At 41.7% G+C, this 17,633-nt stretch overlaps 1 protein-coding gene across 2 annotated transcripts in view; it reads left to right on the top strand.

Moving 5' to 3' along the window:
* The window catches only part of hdac3 (histone deacetylase 3), an 81,740-nt gene that overhangs the window by 14,067 nt on the left and 50,040 nt on the right, over positions 1-17,633 (top strand). For both annotated transcript variants that reach the window (XM_060927636.1, XM_060927637.1), the window contains exons 6-11: positions 12,010-12,065; positions 12,206-12,339; positions 12,608-12,688; positions 15,185-15,258; positions 15,340-15,404; positions 15,840-15,929. In XM_060927636.1, coding sequence (XP_060783619.1) covers positions 12,010-12,065; positions 12,206-12,339; positions 12,608-12,688; positions 15,185-15,258; positions 15,340-15,404; positions 15,840-15,929 — 500 coding nt within the window. The remainder of the gene's footprint in view (positions 1-12,009; positions 12,066-12,205; positions 12,340-12,607; positions 12,689-15,184; positions 15,259-15,339; positions 15,405-15,839; positions 15,930-17,633) is intronic.

Here is a 17,633-nt window from a genome sequence, read left to right as displayed (position 1 = left end):
GATAAATGGCTTGAGCCCCTGTTTGCAGTACAAGAGGATCCAGAAACCTTCACTGGGTTTTCCCCATTCTAATTATATGGCATAAGCTTCCTGGTATCCTTGAGGTGAAGTATGAAAATTGGGAGGAGGGACCCTCTAACAGTAAAAGTGAAATTTTGTATGTTCTTAATCTGCATGCAAAACTCCTACACACTCGGTCACCTAACCCAGGAGAATTTGTGGCAGGTGCAAGAATGGCAGGCCCGACATGCTTTGAAGAAGTCACTCTGGGAGATAAAGCACTAATGTGTGTGTATATATATTTATTATCCACGTCAAGCTCTAAATTACTTGTCAAATTGCAAGGACCCTTTCGAGATCAGAGAGTTGGCAATGTTGACTATGAGGGTGATGTGAACAGATGGGGTGGAGCCCGACAGGTATAATGCCTCAACCTGCTTAAGTTATGGAGTACAGGGGTCCTCGTGGCATTGGCGTTGGTAATTGCAGAGAGGGTGGCGCTGGGGCTGGAGGCTTTTTGGGGGGACACCCATCCTGGTTCCCTGTGGATACCACCTCTCTCACTGGCCCAAATTGCAGAGCTTGCCAAGTTGCAAGTGGAGTTTTCTGATGCGTTCTCGCCCCTTTCCAGTCATGCTCACCTCATGGAACACTACATTGAGATGTCCCCAGGGATGCTGGTACAAAGCTGCCCTTACCACTTACCCAAGCATAAGGAAACTGTGGTTCGGGATGAACTCAGGGGCATGCTTGAGATAGGAATAATCAAGGAGTCACACAATAAATGGAGCAACCCGGTGGTCTTGATCCCCAAGACGGATGGGTTGGTGTGGTTGTGTGGATTGCTGAAAAGGTCAGTGCAGTGTCTAAATTTGATGTGTAGCCAGTGCCTTGCATTTGAGGAGTTGCTCGATCAGCTAGACAAAGCTTGGTTTTTACTTTACCAGTGTATTTGACAAAGGGATATTGGCAGACCCCGTTGACTTCTCTATTGCGAGAGAAAACAGATTTTTCTGCCCTGTTCAGCTTACCCCAGTTCATCACACTTCCATTTGGGTTGTTTGGGGCTCCCGCACTGTTCCAGCGGCTCATGTGCTTACCATCTATGCTGCAGCCTCTCTAAACAATATATCGTTCTATATAGTAGTGACTTGGCTGTAGAATCCTCAAATTGATAAGACATGGCCATTGCGACCTGCCTTAGGCCCAAGTCTAAAAAGGGGCCTAAGACAGTTCCTGGGGCTGGTTGGCTACTATTGTAGGTTTGTACCTGATTATTTGGAGGTCACCAGCTGCTGGCTGATTTGAGCTCTTTAAAAAGGGGCACCAGATCCAGTCCAGTAGACAGTGCAATGCCAACAGGCATTCACGAAGATATAAAGGCTTCTCTGTGTGTGTGTGGGGGGGGGCTGCTTTCACACTCTCCGGACACGTCGGACAGAGGACCATGGGCTGTTCTGTCCCAGATAGTGGAGGGAGACGAGTACCCAGTACTGTACATAAGTCACAAGCTCTCAGTGCAGGAGATGAAGTACAGTACCATTGACAAGGAATGTCTAGCAATCAAGTGAGTGTGCTTTACCCTCTGATACTATCTGCTGGGGCACCCTTTCACCCTATGCTTGCATTACACCCTGCTCCAGTGTCTCTACTGCGTGAAACATGCCAAAGCATGGATCATTCATTAGTATCTGGATCTCCAGGCTTTCAAGTTTGAGATGGTCCACAGGTCAGGGGCGCAGATGGTGGTGGCAGACTTTCTTTCCAGTTGGGGATTGGGGGAGTTGGCTGCAGGCTGGACAGCTCCCCAGCCTGAGTTGGGTGGTGGGGGTGTGGTCAAGCACCAGTTTGTGAATGGAGAGTGAGGCCAGGGAAGGTGAGTGGCAAAATGATCACACTTATGTAATCTCTGTGCATGTGTCTGTCTTGCAGTGACAGCAAAGGGCTTACATGAAAGAAGGAAATGAAGAGGGAGAGCTTCCCTGCATGCTATGTTTGTGTGTGCATGTGTGAAAAAGCAGGTGTTGAAGGCTGAAAAGCGTAAATAAATATACCCAATGTTCCCTCCAAAACTCATGAACATCGAATGAGCGGTGTGGCAACCAAGCAATACATTTTGAAATGGGGAGCACTATGTAGCTCATGAGGCTAACTTGTGCTAACTTACAATATCACCTGAAAAGATATCCCAGAACAAATGTCAGAGGAAAGTTCCATGCATTTTTAGACCTCGTAAGCCCCACAAAACAGCATGGGGAAAATTTTCAATATCCATATTCCATCCAACATTGGCTGCCATTATGTCCTTGTTTGAGCTATCCACTATTCCTTCGCAATTTGTCGTGTGTCTGTCTGTCAAGTTTATTCTGACCAACTTTTAAGGAAAACCAATGAACGGCGTAGACGTGAAAGGGTGTGGTTTTTTTTTTTTTTTAAATTTAATTTAATTTTTTTATTTTTATTTTTTTAAAGGTTTAAAACATCACAAATTCTAAAATGGCTGGCTCCCTGTTGGGTGGAGCTGATGCAAAACAAAGGGAAATATGTTTGTCTTGGTGAGGACAATGTTCCCTCCAAAACTCCATGAACGTTGTGGCATCCAAAGCTATACATTTTAATCCAAAATATTTGGGGGTACTATGATGTCTTCTAGCCTCATGCAAGGCAAATAATCCAAGAATAAACTTTTGCCTCATTTTCACGAGTGCACAAAATTTCCTGAGTTTTTGAACGTTTCCAAGGTGTCAAATCCATATTTATAGAATAATAAACATGCTGAAAATAATACAACCCAATCCCTTCACAACTTAAAATCAGTAACATCTTGATATGAAACATACCAAATATGGCATGAATCCACCAAACCAGCTAGGAAGAGTACATCAAAATCTAACGCGTGTTTTGGCAATGGAGTTATTCTTGTCCATGTCCAAATGGTGGCACGATACCAGAGGCTGTCTTTGGGCATGTGGATATCTTCCGAACCAGGAGATCTTATCTGTGAAGGTTTTAGCTGTATCAGGCAATGCATGGTGAATTTATGACCCACTTCCTGTTTGTGTGGACAAATGTATGTGCAAAATTTCTTGAGTTTTTAGCAATCATAAGCCCTTCAAAACAGCATGGGAAAATTTTCAAAATCCCACATTCCATCCAACATGACTGACTTCCTGTTGGATGGAGTCAAATACAACTAAGTCAACTTTGTCCTGCATCACAAGAGTATCGATCACACAATCTCTTGCTGATCTGAGCAACTTCATCTCAACCATAGCTTGTTCTTGGGGGCTCTATAGAGCTCTGGGAGCACGACCAGTCCCTTGCTCAGTGTTAGCTTATGGCAGTCCATCATGGTCTCTGATGACGGTTCATCTTCCTCCCTTCTGACGTCCATCCTCTCGATGGGCCTGCATGCAAGAAAGGAGACCAATGCAGGACCCACAAACTTGGGGGCAGATGGTGTAAGGGAAGATGCTGGCTGGGGCAGTTGGGTAGAGTCTTGGGGCTGCGCGCTTCTCCTCCTGGTCTCTTGTGTGCTTCTCCTCAAAGCGCTGGACTCCATTCTTGACTGTGCTCCTCCAAGTGGTCCGGTTGGAGGCAAGTGTCTCAAGGTCTCCAGGAGGGATGTCATATGCGTTCAGGGCTGACTTCAGGTGGTCCTTCCATCTCTTCTTTGGGTACTCACAGGGGCGCTTGCCTTCAGTGAGTTTGCCGTAGAAGACCAGGCGAGGAAGGCGAGAGGAGTGCATGCGGATGACGTGTCCAGTCCATTGAAAGACTCGGCTGAGGAGGATGGACTCGATGCTGGAAGATCCTGCAGTGCTGAAGATCTTGGTGTGGGGGACACGATCCTCCCAGGTGAGGGCAAGGATGTGTTGAAGGCATCAGATGTAGAAGGCTTCCAACATCTTGACTTGCCTCCTGTGCAGGGTTCAGACCTTACATCCATACAGGAGGGTAGAGACACAGATGGTGTGGTAGACTGAGACTTTCGTCTTGATTCGCAGGTGATGATTCGTGAAGACACATTTGCAGAGACTCCCAAAAGTAGAGGACGCTTGACTGATGCGGTTCGTGATCTTCCTCTCCAGGGAGGTGTCGTTCGAGATGATGCTCCCCAAATAGGTGAATGAGCCCATATGCTCCAGGGCTTGAGTGCCAATGGTGATTGCCACCAAAGGTTGGTTGTGGTAGAAGGATGTCTGTAGGGTGAGAGTTTTGGGGAAGTTGACCAGGAGTCCAAGTCTATGATGGGCTTCCTGTAAGGACCCAACAATCCTTTGGAGGCCCGGTGTAGATGAGGAGACACTGGCGCAGTCATCGGCATACTGGAGCTCCATGACGATAACGGGTTGGGTCTTTGTAGTGGCAGAAAGGCGTCGAAGGTTGAAGACTTTTTCCTTCGCGTCTGTAGTGAATCCATAGTCCATCAGTGCTTTTGATGGCATTTCTGGAGAGGAGAGTGACTGCAACAAGGTAGATGTTAGAGTACCGGAACGAGAATACATCCCTGTTTCACTCCCACAGAGACTTCAAAGGCAGGAGCGGTTTCACCTCCGACAAGGATCTTCGCCCACATGCCTTCGGAGATGGTCAGAAATGTCAGCAGCCATCCTAACTTTTGCAGCAAGCTCCAGAGAAGTGAGCGATTGACCATGTCAAATGCCTTTGTAAGGTTGATGAAGTCAATGTTTGTTTGTCTTTCTGATCCTTGTGAGCTTTTTCAAGTTGGCGACGAAGATCCTATCAATGGTGCCTCTCTCTGCACAAAAGCCAGCTTGGGATTCAGGGAGAATTCGCTCAGCAACGTGGACGAGGAGTTTGTGGAGCATGACGCAAGCATGGATCTTGCCGGCAACGTCGAAGAGGGAGATATCACAGCTGTTGCCGCAGGTGGAGCGGTCTCCCTTCTTTTTGTAGATGGTCACGATCGTGGAGTGCTTCCAGGTATCTGGAACCTTGCCCTGACGCCAGCAATTGAAGAAGTCGTCAGCAAGTTTGACAAGGAGGTAAGGACCCCCGTACTTGTAGATTTCTCTGAGGATGTTGACTTCTCCAGGTGCCTTGTTTGGTTTTTCAGAGATTCCATGGTGTGATGTACCTCGTCAAGGGTGGGAACACTCAAGTTCCAGAACTTGAGGAAGGGTGGGGAGTTCATCCAGAACCGTGGGGTCAAAGGGGTTGACCCTGTTCAGCAGCTCCTGGAAATGTTGGGCCCAGCACTCGAGGATCTGCTACTTTTCTTTTGAGGAGTGCTGTGCCATCTGCAGAACATACAGGAGCCATGGTGCATCAAGTTGGACTGTAGATGCCCTTGATGACATTGTAGAACTCATGGGTCTTGTCAGCAAAGCGTTGAATTTCTTCAGCTTTCTTGACCCACATTTTGACCCGCATTTTGTATCTGGCGAAGTCTGTGTTGTGTCTCTGATCTTGCAGCCTCCCACTTCCGTAGGAGTTTGGTGGATGTGGGGTTACTGAGGTGAGCTTGCAGAGCTGCGTTCTTCGAAGCGAGTGGGGGAAGGATTTTCTTAGAAGTTTCATCGAACCAGTCTGGGTGCTTCCTCCTTGTGAGTCCCAGGATATCTCCTGGAGGATTTCTGGAGGACTTCAAGGAGCGACAACCAGAGCTCTTTGACATCAGGCTCAATGTTTGTATCCACAGGTGGGAGGTTGTCCAGCTCATTTCAGAGCTTCTTTCTGAGAACTTGTCTGATGATGTCGTTGAGGGCCTTCACATTCAGACGAGGCTTCACTTGTTGCTTCCTTGCAGGTGGACGGAGGAGGACGTTGAGGAAGCTTTGTACTAGATGATGGTCTGTCCAGCACTAGGCACCTCATTGGACACGGGTGATCTGGACCTTGCGGATGTCACGACGGCGCACGATGATGTAATCCAGTAGATGCCAGTTTCTGGAGCGTGGGTGCATCCATGTGGTCTTCAGTTTCTCCGGGAGTTGAAACATTGTGCTTGTGATGCACAGCTGGTGGTCCATGCAGAGAGAGCATAAACTCAAGCCATTTGGCATTCATGTTTCCAGATCCATGTCTTCCAACGATACCGTCCCAGACGATGCGGTCGCATCCGACTCAGGCATTGAAATCCCCGAGGAGAGCAATTTTGTCTGCTGCAGGAGTACGGTGAAGAACTTTGTCCAACGAGGCATAGAAGTCATCTTTGACCTCATCTTCAGAGTGCAGCGTGGGGGTGTATGCACTGATGAGGGTCATATAGGATCCCTTTGCCAGGGGTATGCGGAGAGTCATGAGTCTTGGGCTGATGTCAATTGGAGATTTGGGAAGGCAGGGGAGATCGTTTCTGATGGCGAGCCCAACGCCATGGATCCTGGGCTCTGTTGCTGGAAGGCCTCTCCAGAAGAATGTATATCCAGCAGAGGTTTCCATGAGGGAGTCTTCATCAGCGAACCTTGTCTTGCTGAATGCACAGATGTCCACCCTGTAGTGCTGAAGTTCCGAAGCAGAGAGGGCTGTGCGACGTGGGGGCCGGTTTGTTGTAGAGTTCAGGAATGTTCTCACATTCCAAGCAGCAAGGATAATTTTATTTTATTTATTTATTTTTTTGGGGGGGGGGGATTTGAATATTTCAAAGCATTGCAACCGCAGGAAGGGATGCTTCAACTACATTCAACGCTCCTATTGCCATTGTTGTAAATTCATGTCTCTCCCCTGGGTTTGTTTCTACTATCCTCAAAACTGCTGCAGTAACCCCTATCCTTAAGAAACCCAAGTTCAATTTCTTTTCTCTCCAACTATAGACCTATCTTTAATCTCCCCTTTCCAGCCAAAGTAATGAAAAGAATTGTTGCTTCCCAACTTCAATCCTTTCTTACTGCCAACTCATTCTATGAGCCATTTCAGTCCAGCTTCTGTAAACATCACGGCGCTGAGACAGCGCTCTTGCGTGTGGTTAACGATCGCCTCCAATCGGCTGATAATGGTTTTCTAAACATCCTCCTCCTAGACTTGAGTGCAGCTTTTGGCACGGTCAGTCTCAATGTTTTCATTTCTTGTCTCTCCTCCATTGGAATCTCTGATCTAGCCTTACAGTGGTTCAGGTCATATCTTGCTAATTGACGACAGTTTATCACGCTTGGTCCACACGTCTTCCATCTCTCTGGTCACATGTGGTGTCCCCCAGGGTTCTGTACTTGGGCCCGTCCTTTTCTTAATGTACATCCTATCAATTTGGCCAGTTAGTCCATAGTCATGGCCTTAACTTTCATCGTTATGCCGATGATATGCAGTTGCATTTTCTGATTTAAAATTCTGGATGCATGATAACTTTCTCAAGCTAAACTTCAATAAAACAGAAGTCCTACTGATTGGCCCCGAATTCTCATATCCCAAATATTTCAGTCTTTTAGTTGGCATTGATGGGGTTAAGCCCATAGCAGTGGTCAAAAATCTTTGCATACTATTTGACCCAAATCTCAATTTCAACTCTCGGATTAAATGCCTCACCAAGACTGTGTTCTTTCATCTCTGTAGTGGTGCACACCTCTGACCATTCCTGTCTAATAATGATGCACGATGGTGGCATGAACCAGAGTTTGTCCCTTATTGATTACTGCTACTCTCTCTTTGTTGGCCTCCCTGAAAAGTCCCTTCAAAAATTGCAGTACATTCTAAAACTGGGTAGCCAAAGTTCTCACTTGCACAAAACGCTTGGCCCACATCACCCCCATCCTTTCTCAGCTACACTGGTTACCGGTCCTGGATAAAATACAAAATACTGCTTCTCACCTTTGAAACTCTACATAACCTGGCTCCCCTCTACCTTGGTGAACTCCTGATTCTCTGCTCATTCTCTCGAATCCTCTTCTTGTAACTTACTTATTGTCCCACGTACCAGACTATCCACCTTGGGAGGCAGGTCCTTCAATGCCATGGTCTCCAGGCTCTAGAATACTCTCCCTCAATCTCTTTGGTCTTTCTCAGCCTTCAAATCTGATTTAAAGACTTTTTCCATGAGTATTTCCTCTTCTGTTTTTCACTTTTTTTTTCTCTTGTAACCTGGAGTCTGTGAAAGGCACTATATAAACTAAAAATTAGTGTGTGTGTGTGTGTGTGTTTTTTGGGTCTAACTTGCTGAGATGAATCTTCATCCGATGAGCAGACCTGCTTCCTCTTCAGATGCTCTATACAAGCTAAGGTCAGCTTTACAAATTGTGCAATTCACAACTCCCCCACCCCAAGAGTTCAGTGTGAAATGATCCCACACTTGGGAAGTTTTTGATTTTGAAGCTGCCCTCGCACTTTTTTGTGAACTGCTCTCCAGTAAGCAGTCATGTCAAAGCATTCCTAGTTGGCACGAAAGATGTGATGACATCACCAGCTAATAGACTATTAAATTAGTTGGCAACTAATTTGGTCCTTGATTTTAGTCAACTAAATTGTTGCATCCCGAGTGAAGGCAGAGAAAATCACTCTTCCTTCAACACAGGACATATCACACGTGCTGCCTTTCTAAAGCCGCCAGAAGAGTGGCTGACTCTTCCCATAAAATCTTCATCCCTCTCAGAAGATACCAAACTGTCCAGGACAAATCTACCAGATTTTGGAACAGCTTCTTTCTAGAAGCTTCCAGGTCTCTCAAATGATACTGCCTCTCGCCTACCTCTGTTGGAATTGACGGCCTACACCCCCCCCCCCCCCCAATGCACTAATGACTTAAAATTTTGAGCCCCCCCCCCCCCCCCCCCCCGAAAAAATACCAAAAAAAGAACAAATTATGGAATAAAAGTATTTGATGGTAAGACTGTAATTCCCCCCCCCCCCCCCCCAAAAAAAAAAAGACATTTAATATAGCTTTTTTCACAAATTGTTGTTCATTACACCGGTTTATTTATATTTTAAGTGAAAATTTTGCTCGACCTTTTTTAAGTTATTTATCGAATTTGCCATAAAGAAAAATGCTTGGTTTCTCAAAATCCAGTGAAACATGGGTATAAAATGTGCCTCGTCGGCTTTCAGCTCCTGTATGATTTTCAATTTCGTGGAATAATGGGCTAAATATTTAGAAAATCTGTTCCAATATATATATATATATATATATATATATATATATATATATATATATATATATATATATATATATATATATAAATGTTTTTTTTTTTTTTTTTTTTTTCTTGTCACTTGACTGAATATGAATACAATGCCTGGCTGAAAAGCCAGTCCACTGAAGGGGAAAGGATGTGGGAGCTGAGAGACTCCTTTGGTTCTGGTAATGGTTCCTTTTGCTTTTGCAGCAGCTTTATTCAAGTGAATGTTTTTGTGATCGTGGTTCTTGTGCAACAGTGAAAACAAGGTGGGACTGGTGATGGTTAAAAAAATAATTTAAAAAATAGGATCTACTAATTAAGTAACTAACACCAGATTTTTTTTTAACTGTTGCCTGATGCACATCTGGGGAAAAAGTTTATTCTTCCATTTTCTTCAAAATCTCACCTGGAGAACCAACATACTGTTGCAAGTTTATAATATCGTTTAGTTTGCGCTCGAAGTCTAGTTGTTATTCAAAAGGTGCTGGTAGTGTGTGTGTGTGGGGGGGGGGGGGGCTGTTTTTTTTTTTTTAATAAATATACCCCTGCTCCGAAGGAGGGGGGGTATACTGGTTTTACCTCTTTCCAAACACCAGTTTTCTCAGCAACCACAAATCATGGTCACTTGGGGTTCTATACCGTTTTCAGGTCTGTTGCCCATCAACTTCCTGATTACCAACTGAATGTATTCACGAAATGTAGGGTGGCTTTTTGGCGCTGTTTCAAAATGACCGTTTACCAGGATGCTATTTGAAATACAACCCCGATTCCAAAAAAGTTGGGACAAAGTACAAATTGTAAATAAAAACGGAATGCAATGATGTGGAAGTTTCAAAATTCCATATTTTATTCAGAATAGAACATAGATGACATATCAAATGTTTAAACTGAGAAAATGTATCATTTAAAGAGAAAAATTAGGTGATTTTTAAATTTCATGACAACACATCTCAAAAAAGTTGGGACAAGGCCATGTTTACCACGGTGAGGCATCCCCTTTTCTATTTACAACAGTCTGTAAATGTCTGGGGACTGGGGAGACAAGTTGCTCAAGTTTAGGGATAGGAATGTTAACCCATTCTTTCTAATGTAGGATTCTAGTTGCTCAACTGTCTTAGTTCTTTTTTGTCGTATCTTCGGTTTTATGATGCGCCAAATGTTTTCTATGGGTGAAAGATCTGGACTGCAGGCTGGCCAGTTCAGTACCCGGACCCTTCTTCTACGCAGCCATGATGCTGTAATTGATTCAGTATGTGGTTTGGCATTGTCATGTTGGAAAATGCAAGGTCTTCCCTGAAAGAGACGTCATCTGGATGGGAGCATATGTTGCTCTAGAACCTGGATATACCTTTCAGCATTGATGGTGTCTTTCCAGATGTGTAAGCTGCCCATGCCACATGCACTAATGCAACCCCATACAGTACCATCAGAGATGCAGGCTTCTGAACTGAGCGCTGATAACTTGGGTCATCCTTCTCCTCTTTAGTCCGAATGACACGGCGTCCCTGATTTCCATAAAGAACTTCAAATTTTGATTTGTCTGACCACAGAACAGTTTTCCACTTTGCCACAGTCCATTTTAAATGAGCCTTGGCCCAGAGAAGACGTCTGCGCTTCTGGATCATGTTTAGATACGGCTTCTTTGAACTATAGAGTTTTAGCTGGCAACGGCGGATGGCACGGTGAATTGTGTTCACAGATAATGTTCTCTGGAAATATTCCTGAACCCATTTTGTGATTTCCAATACAGAAGCATGCCTGTATGTGATGCAGTGCCGTCCAAGGGCCCAAAGATCACGGGTGTGCAGTATGGTTTTCCGGCCTTGACCCTTACGCACAGAGATTCTTCCAGATTCTCTGAATCTTTTGATGATATTATGCACTGTAGATGATGATATGTTCAAACTCTTTGCAATTTTACACTGTCGAACTCCTTTCTGATATTGATCCACTATTTGTCGGCGCAGAATTAGGGGGATTGGTGATCCTCTTCCCATCTTTACTTCTGAGAGCCGTTGCCACTCCAAGATGCTCTTTTTATACCCAGTCATGTTAATGACCTATTGCCAATTGACCTAATGAGTTGCAATTTGGTCCTCCAGCTGTTCCTTTTTTGTACCTTTAACTTTTCCAGCCTCTTATTGCCCCTGTACCAACTTTTTTGAGATGTGTTGCTGTCATGAAATTTCAAATGAGCCAATATTTGGCATGAAATTTCAAAATGTCTCACTTTCGACATTTGATATGTTGTCTATGTTCTATTGTGAATACAATATCAGTTTTTGAGATTTGTAAATTATTGCATTCCATTTTTATTTACAATTTGTACTTTGTCCCAACTTTTTTGGAATCGGGGTTGTACTTGGAGAACACTGCTCTTTATTTACTTGTTTCAGGGTTAATTATTTGGTGAAGTCAGCATTCATAATAAGTGTCCTATTCCTTGGTTTGCTTGCATTCTGATATAAGCGAGAGCAGGGGTATACGTAAGTGAGCAATAGCTCACAGTTGATCTTGTTTAATTCTATAAAAACTAAGTATTTTTGAATCTATGTATGGATGGGTCATTAAATAAAATCACAGGTAGGCTGTTGTCTGTATTTGTTGCTATTTCCATATTTCAGTGTGTAGGCCTATTTATTTTAAAAATATTGAGTTTTGTGTTTCTAGTTTGGCAAACATGTTTAGTTTTATTGTATAATTTTCTGCCTTAACAGTAAAAAAGTGTTAAATTTTTTCCTTTTTTTTCTTTTAAATACTACACATTTTGTAGCTGGTTTATGTGCAATATACTGGACTGCAGGTTGGACATGTACTTCTTGTTAATTTTGTAACAGTTAAGATGTAAAGCTTATTCACACCAGTAGTTGCTTATAAATCAAAACATTTCTGTAGATTGGTTAAAGGTTGCGGTTACTGAACTAAACATTTTTGTTTTTTGCAGGCTTCTGGATTTTGTTATGTGAATGACATTGTCATTAGTATACTAGAACTGCTGAAGTAAGTGCACAGTTTGTTCGCCAAGCATGTTACTTCATAATAGGAGTCACAAACACTGTGCTGTATATCCTTATTTAAATTTTGACATTTTTCTGAAGTTTCCTTCCATTTGTTCCCCGCCTGTCCCCAAATACCAACAGGTACCACCCACGTGTGCTATACATTGACATTGATATTCATCATGGTGATGGGGTGCAGGAAGCTTTTTATCTTACAGATCGAGTCATGACTGTGTCCTTCCATAAATATGGAAACTATTTTTTTCCAGGAACAGGTTAGTGTAAAATGGAAACGTTTTGAATATGTAGACTTTAGTATCATTGTAGTCTCTACAATATTCTTTGCATCTTTTCTCAACTTCTAGAGAAAATCTGTCATTCATTCATTCATTCACCTGCTTTCATAAGCTTCTTTAGTATCCTGAATATTGTGGTGAACAATGAAGGCATGATGTGAAAATTGTGTGAATGTTGATGCCCAAAAAAACTGCATGTTTACTGGCTGAGAAATGACACTTTTAATTCTCCTGAAATGTCATTCAGGTGATATGTATGAAGTTGGGGCCGAGAGTGGCCGCTACTACTGCTTGAATGTGCCTCTCCGTGATGGGATTGATGACCAGAGTGAGTGACTTTATTTGAATTCAATAGTAAGCTTTCTCTGCAAGTTGGCTGATGTTGACTTTGCACAATGAGTTCCAGCCAATAAAATGTTTCTTAAAAGGTGCCACGAGTGCGCAACAGCAGTATAATGTTTCAGTATACAAGAACAGCAGCAATGGGGGGAACTGGCACCAGTGTTAATACTGACAGTGAACAGATATTTAATGTGATTTGTGACAAACCTGAATAAGAATTTATTCCATATTTCAACTCCTTATATGGACATTATAACGTGATGTAGTGGCATTCATGTGATGTACTAGATTGATGTATAATAAAACTAAAGTAATAAAAACTTGGCACAGAGTGAGGCTCAGCCTACCAGTTTTAATAGACTGAGGCCAATATGGCTTTTTTCACATTTTGATTTTGTATTGTGGAATAGATCCCCTTATACTGCGGACGTAGGCTCTTTGCATCCAGTGTTTACATGAGGCAGAACATGTGAAAGGGGTCATTTCATTTGGTTATGATGGCTGAGGCTGCATAATCAGATAAAGAATCTTGTATGATGAATTTTTAAAGGACACAATGTGATATTTTGAGAAAACTAAACATGTTGGTCATGAAATCATGATCTATCCAAATCCCTTCCCATCTTTTTTGAGGAGCATTGTTTTCAATAATTTTCTCATGCATTTGTTGACAAACTGGAGAACCTTGGCCCATCTTTGCTCCTCAAAGACCATCATGATTGCAAGTAACTGTTAACATCACCTGTTTGATTATTTAATTGGTTTACCAAATTACTAGCCATAAATTGGCCCAGTCCCAACTTTTTTGGAATATGTTGCAGACCCAAAACACAGGAATTGGGATGTATATTACAAATGAAATGAATTTGACCAGACAAAACAAAATACAAGTCAGAGTAAATGTAGAATTGACTACTGGGTTTTTTTTGTGTGTGTGTGTTTTGTTTAAATAATTTGCATTTTCCATACGGTCAACTTTTTCTGATTTGGGGTTGGAGCTTGAAGCTATACCATTGTTGTTGGCTTGGCCCACCAAAGTCAAAAGTCATAATCCAGTGTGCTTAAGGACTAAATGTAGAGTGTGTGACTGTAGGGTGCAGGGCTATGTTCAAATATGTTTCTCAGGTACTGTAAATCTGATTGAGCTGAAAGTTGGTGGACTGCATCATTCTAATCTGGGTGTGTGTGGGGTTTTTTGTTTGTTTTTGATATACAAGTAGTTTGAATGTTGACTGGGTTACTTTAAAAACATGGACTTTTACAGCGCACCCACAGTCACAATTTTTATGATGAAACTTGAATATGTTCATCCATCATTTCTTTAGTCTTAGGTGACCTGGCAAGACATAACCACTCATGGTGTAATCTGCAAATAGTGCTTGGTCCCTGCCAGTCGTCACTTGAAATGATAATTTAAAAAAAAAAAAAAATTAACAAGAATATGTACTATTTATTTTTTCTGAATATTAGTAATAGTAACGGTAACTGTTTTTAAATGTTTGTTTGATTTACTTATTACAAAAGGTGTCTGGGGAGAAACATCTTGTATGCTAGGAAACTTATTTCTGATGTTTTCTCAGACCAAACAAATTGAAACGAATGTTTGCCTTGTAGTATTTTGCACCTATGTAGCCAGTATCTTGTAGCTGCAGTGTCTGATTTTGGCAAAACCTGGTAGACCTGTCCAAGAGGACACCTTGAGGCAATACCCCAAATTTCATGCAAGTCTTAGATTTCGGAGGGCTGTATAAGAAAGATGTATGATTTTTCAAGGGCACACTTAAATTTCAATATATCCTAAAATGTATAAGTTGCTAATTAAGCGTGGTTGCTAACAGCCAGTTTTAATGAAGCAAGCAACCAGTAATGAATTATGATGATTGATTTTTAATTATTTATCAATCATGAAGGTTGGTAGGTTTATATAGAGGGCATCATTGGTTGGCCATCTTCAAATGAGATAGGTGAAGATGAAATTCTATGGTACAGTTACAGTATGTATTTTATCATCTCTACAACCACATGAGCAAATGTTTTGAAAAAATTAATTTGTGTGTTCTCTCAATCAGCTGATATTATTGGTTATTATTTACAGTTGCGTACATGTCAACTGTATTTAATGATGCATTATTACCCAGAAATAAAGGAAACTCAAGTTTTATAATTTCATACCTGACATCAGGAAATAATTTTTCTGGTTTATATGGAATATAGTACATATAATTGTAAAATTCTGCTGAAGAAAACATTGATTAAAACATTCAGTTTAACTGCACTTGACAAAATTTTGGGTCATCACCCATATAGACTAAAGGATGCACCATTTTATCACAATGTCCAATTTTCTGAAAACTTTTTATATTCCGTCATTACAATGTTCAAAATGCCAATTTCTATAGTAGCGCCACCCCCCCCCCCACCCCCCCCCCCAAAAAAAAGTGTTCTAATATGATCTTAATTTTAAGTCAACTAATGTTATTAGGTTACAGACAATTATTTCAGCCAGTGATCAAACAAGTGGTGGACTTCTACCAGCCAACCTGTATTGTGCTTCAGGTAAAAATATTTTCCATGCTTTAAGATATTTTAAATGAATAATCTTTGCAAATTCTCATGTATTCAGTACATTGTTTGTAGTGTGGAGCAGACTCACTGGGCTGTGACCGACTCGGGTGCTTTAATCTGAGTATACGAGGTCATGGGTAAGAAGAATTTAATACAGTACATTTGATAGTCTGGTAAAGCATAGAGAGTAGTGACATATTTTATTGACTCCCTCCTGCTATCTAATGATTTCCTATGCAACAGAATGAGCGAGTGTGTGCGCGCGCACAAAAAAAAAAAAGCCATAGTGAAATGGACACAAGCCTAATCGGTGCAGTTTGTAATCAGATAGTAAACTGCACCTGGGCCATCACACTGAATGAATGACTTGCCTCAAAATGTGTGTGTAATAAAAAAAAAATTAATAAAGTCCACCATATGTGTGCATGTAATCCAATGACTTGTCCTGCACAAGCTGAATATAACCCAAAACAACACTTTCTGCTGTCTGTAACAATAAATAATACATTTTTGAAAGTTTGTTGAACTGGACCCACATTAATTACTTTATATACACTATATTTTTCCATCAGGGAATGTGTGGAGTTTGTGAAAAGTTTCAAGATCCCTCTACTTGTGCTGGGAGGAGGAGGATACACTGTCCGTAATGTGGCTAGATGTTGGTGGGTTATATACATGTGTAACAAACTTTTGTCTGTTTGTACACCACTATTTAGTGCACACTTCCCATGTTGGTGATGGATTAATTTTAATCAGCACCATGTGATATAAAGTAGCCAAAGTGACTGACTGTATGGTGTAATTAATTAAATGTTAAACTGATTTTAAAAAAATCTTAAGGAAAAAATATACAATGCACATTACAACTGATATGCAGTACACCTTGTGAGAAATATACTAGCTACTTGTACTTAAAATGAGCAAGTAAATAAATGAAAGAAAATAAGTCAGTTTGATAAATGAGTAAGTCGTATCTCATGTGGGTGTCTCAGCAAGTCATGTCTCATGAGCTTGTGGCTTTTTCTGGCCAGTGGTGAAGATTTTTCCTTTCATCTGCAAATGTGCTATCTGCTATTAATGATCATTCACTTGAAAATTGTAACTAACTTTTGTTTCTATAATATGTAATGATATGACCCTATAAATTATTAAAGAGTTCAGCCAAATTTAACAAACATCAGTAAAAACTACATTTTACTTGAACCGAACAATACAGTAGCTGCCAAGCAAACACTGTTGTAGAGGCACACAAAGAACTATGAAGAACAAGTAATCTCAAATTGTGGCTGTGGTATGTGTGCACTGGGAGGTTAGTACAAAGCAGTCCTTTCCCCAACAATAAGACATTGCATTTTTGTTTGGTGAAATGAACCAGCTACAGTTGTGCTTGAAAGTTTGTGAACCCTTTAGAATTTTCCATATTTCTGCATAAATATGACCTAAAGCATCATCAGATTTTCACATAAGTCCTAAAAGTGGATAAAGAGAACCTAGTTAAACAAACGAGACAAAAATATTATACTTGGTCATTTATTTATTGAGGGAAATGATCCAATATTACATATCTGTGAGTGGCAAAAGTATGTGAACCTTTGCTTTCAGTATCTGGTGTGACCCCCTTGTGCAGCAATAACTGCAACTAAACGTTTGCGGTAACTGTTGATCAGTCCTGCACACCGGCTTGGAGGAATTTTAGCCCATTCCTCCATACAGAACAGCTTCAACTCTGGGATGTTGATGGGTTTCCTCACATGACCTGCTCGCTTCAGGTCCTTCCACAACATTTTGATTGGATTAAGGTCAGGACTTGGCGATTTAAAAACAAACTTTATTCTTCTTTCACCATTATTTGGTAGAACGACTTGTGCGCTTAGGGTCGTTGTCTTGTTGCATGACCCATCTTCTCTTGAGATTCAGTTAATGGACAGATGTCCTGACATTTTTCCTTTAGAATTCGCTGGTATAATTCAGAATTCATTGTTCCATCAATGATGGCAAGCCGTCCTGGCCCAGATGCAGCAAAACGGGCCCAAACCATGATATTACCACCACCATGTTTCACAGATAGAATGAGGTTCTTATGCTGGAATGCAGTGATTTCCTTTCTCCAAACATAATGCTTCTCATTTAAACCAAAAAGTTCTATTTTGGTCTCATCCATCCATAAAACATTTTTCCAGTTGTCTTCTGGCTTGTCCATGTGATCTTTAGCAAACTGCAGACGAGCAGCAATGCTCTTTTTGGAGAGCAGTGGCTTTCTCCTTGCAACCCTGCCACGCACACCATTGTTGTTCAGTGTTCTCCTGATGGTGGACTCATGAACATTAACATTAGCCAATGTGAGAGAGGCCTTCAGTTGCTTCCAA

Source organism: Neoarius graeffei, chromosome 8, assembly GCF_027579695.1.
Source record: "Neoarius graeffei isolate fNeoGra1 chromosome 8, fNeoGra1.pri, whole genome shotgun sequence".
NCBI classification, from domain to species: domain Eukaryota; kingdom Metazoa; phylum Chordata; class Actinopteri; order Siluriformes; family Ariidae; genus Neoarius; species Neoarius graeffei.
Note: the sequence above shows the minus strand (reverse complement) of the source record. Positions and strands in the feature narration are given on the sequence as shown.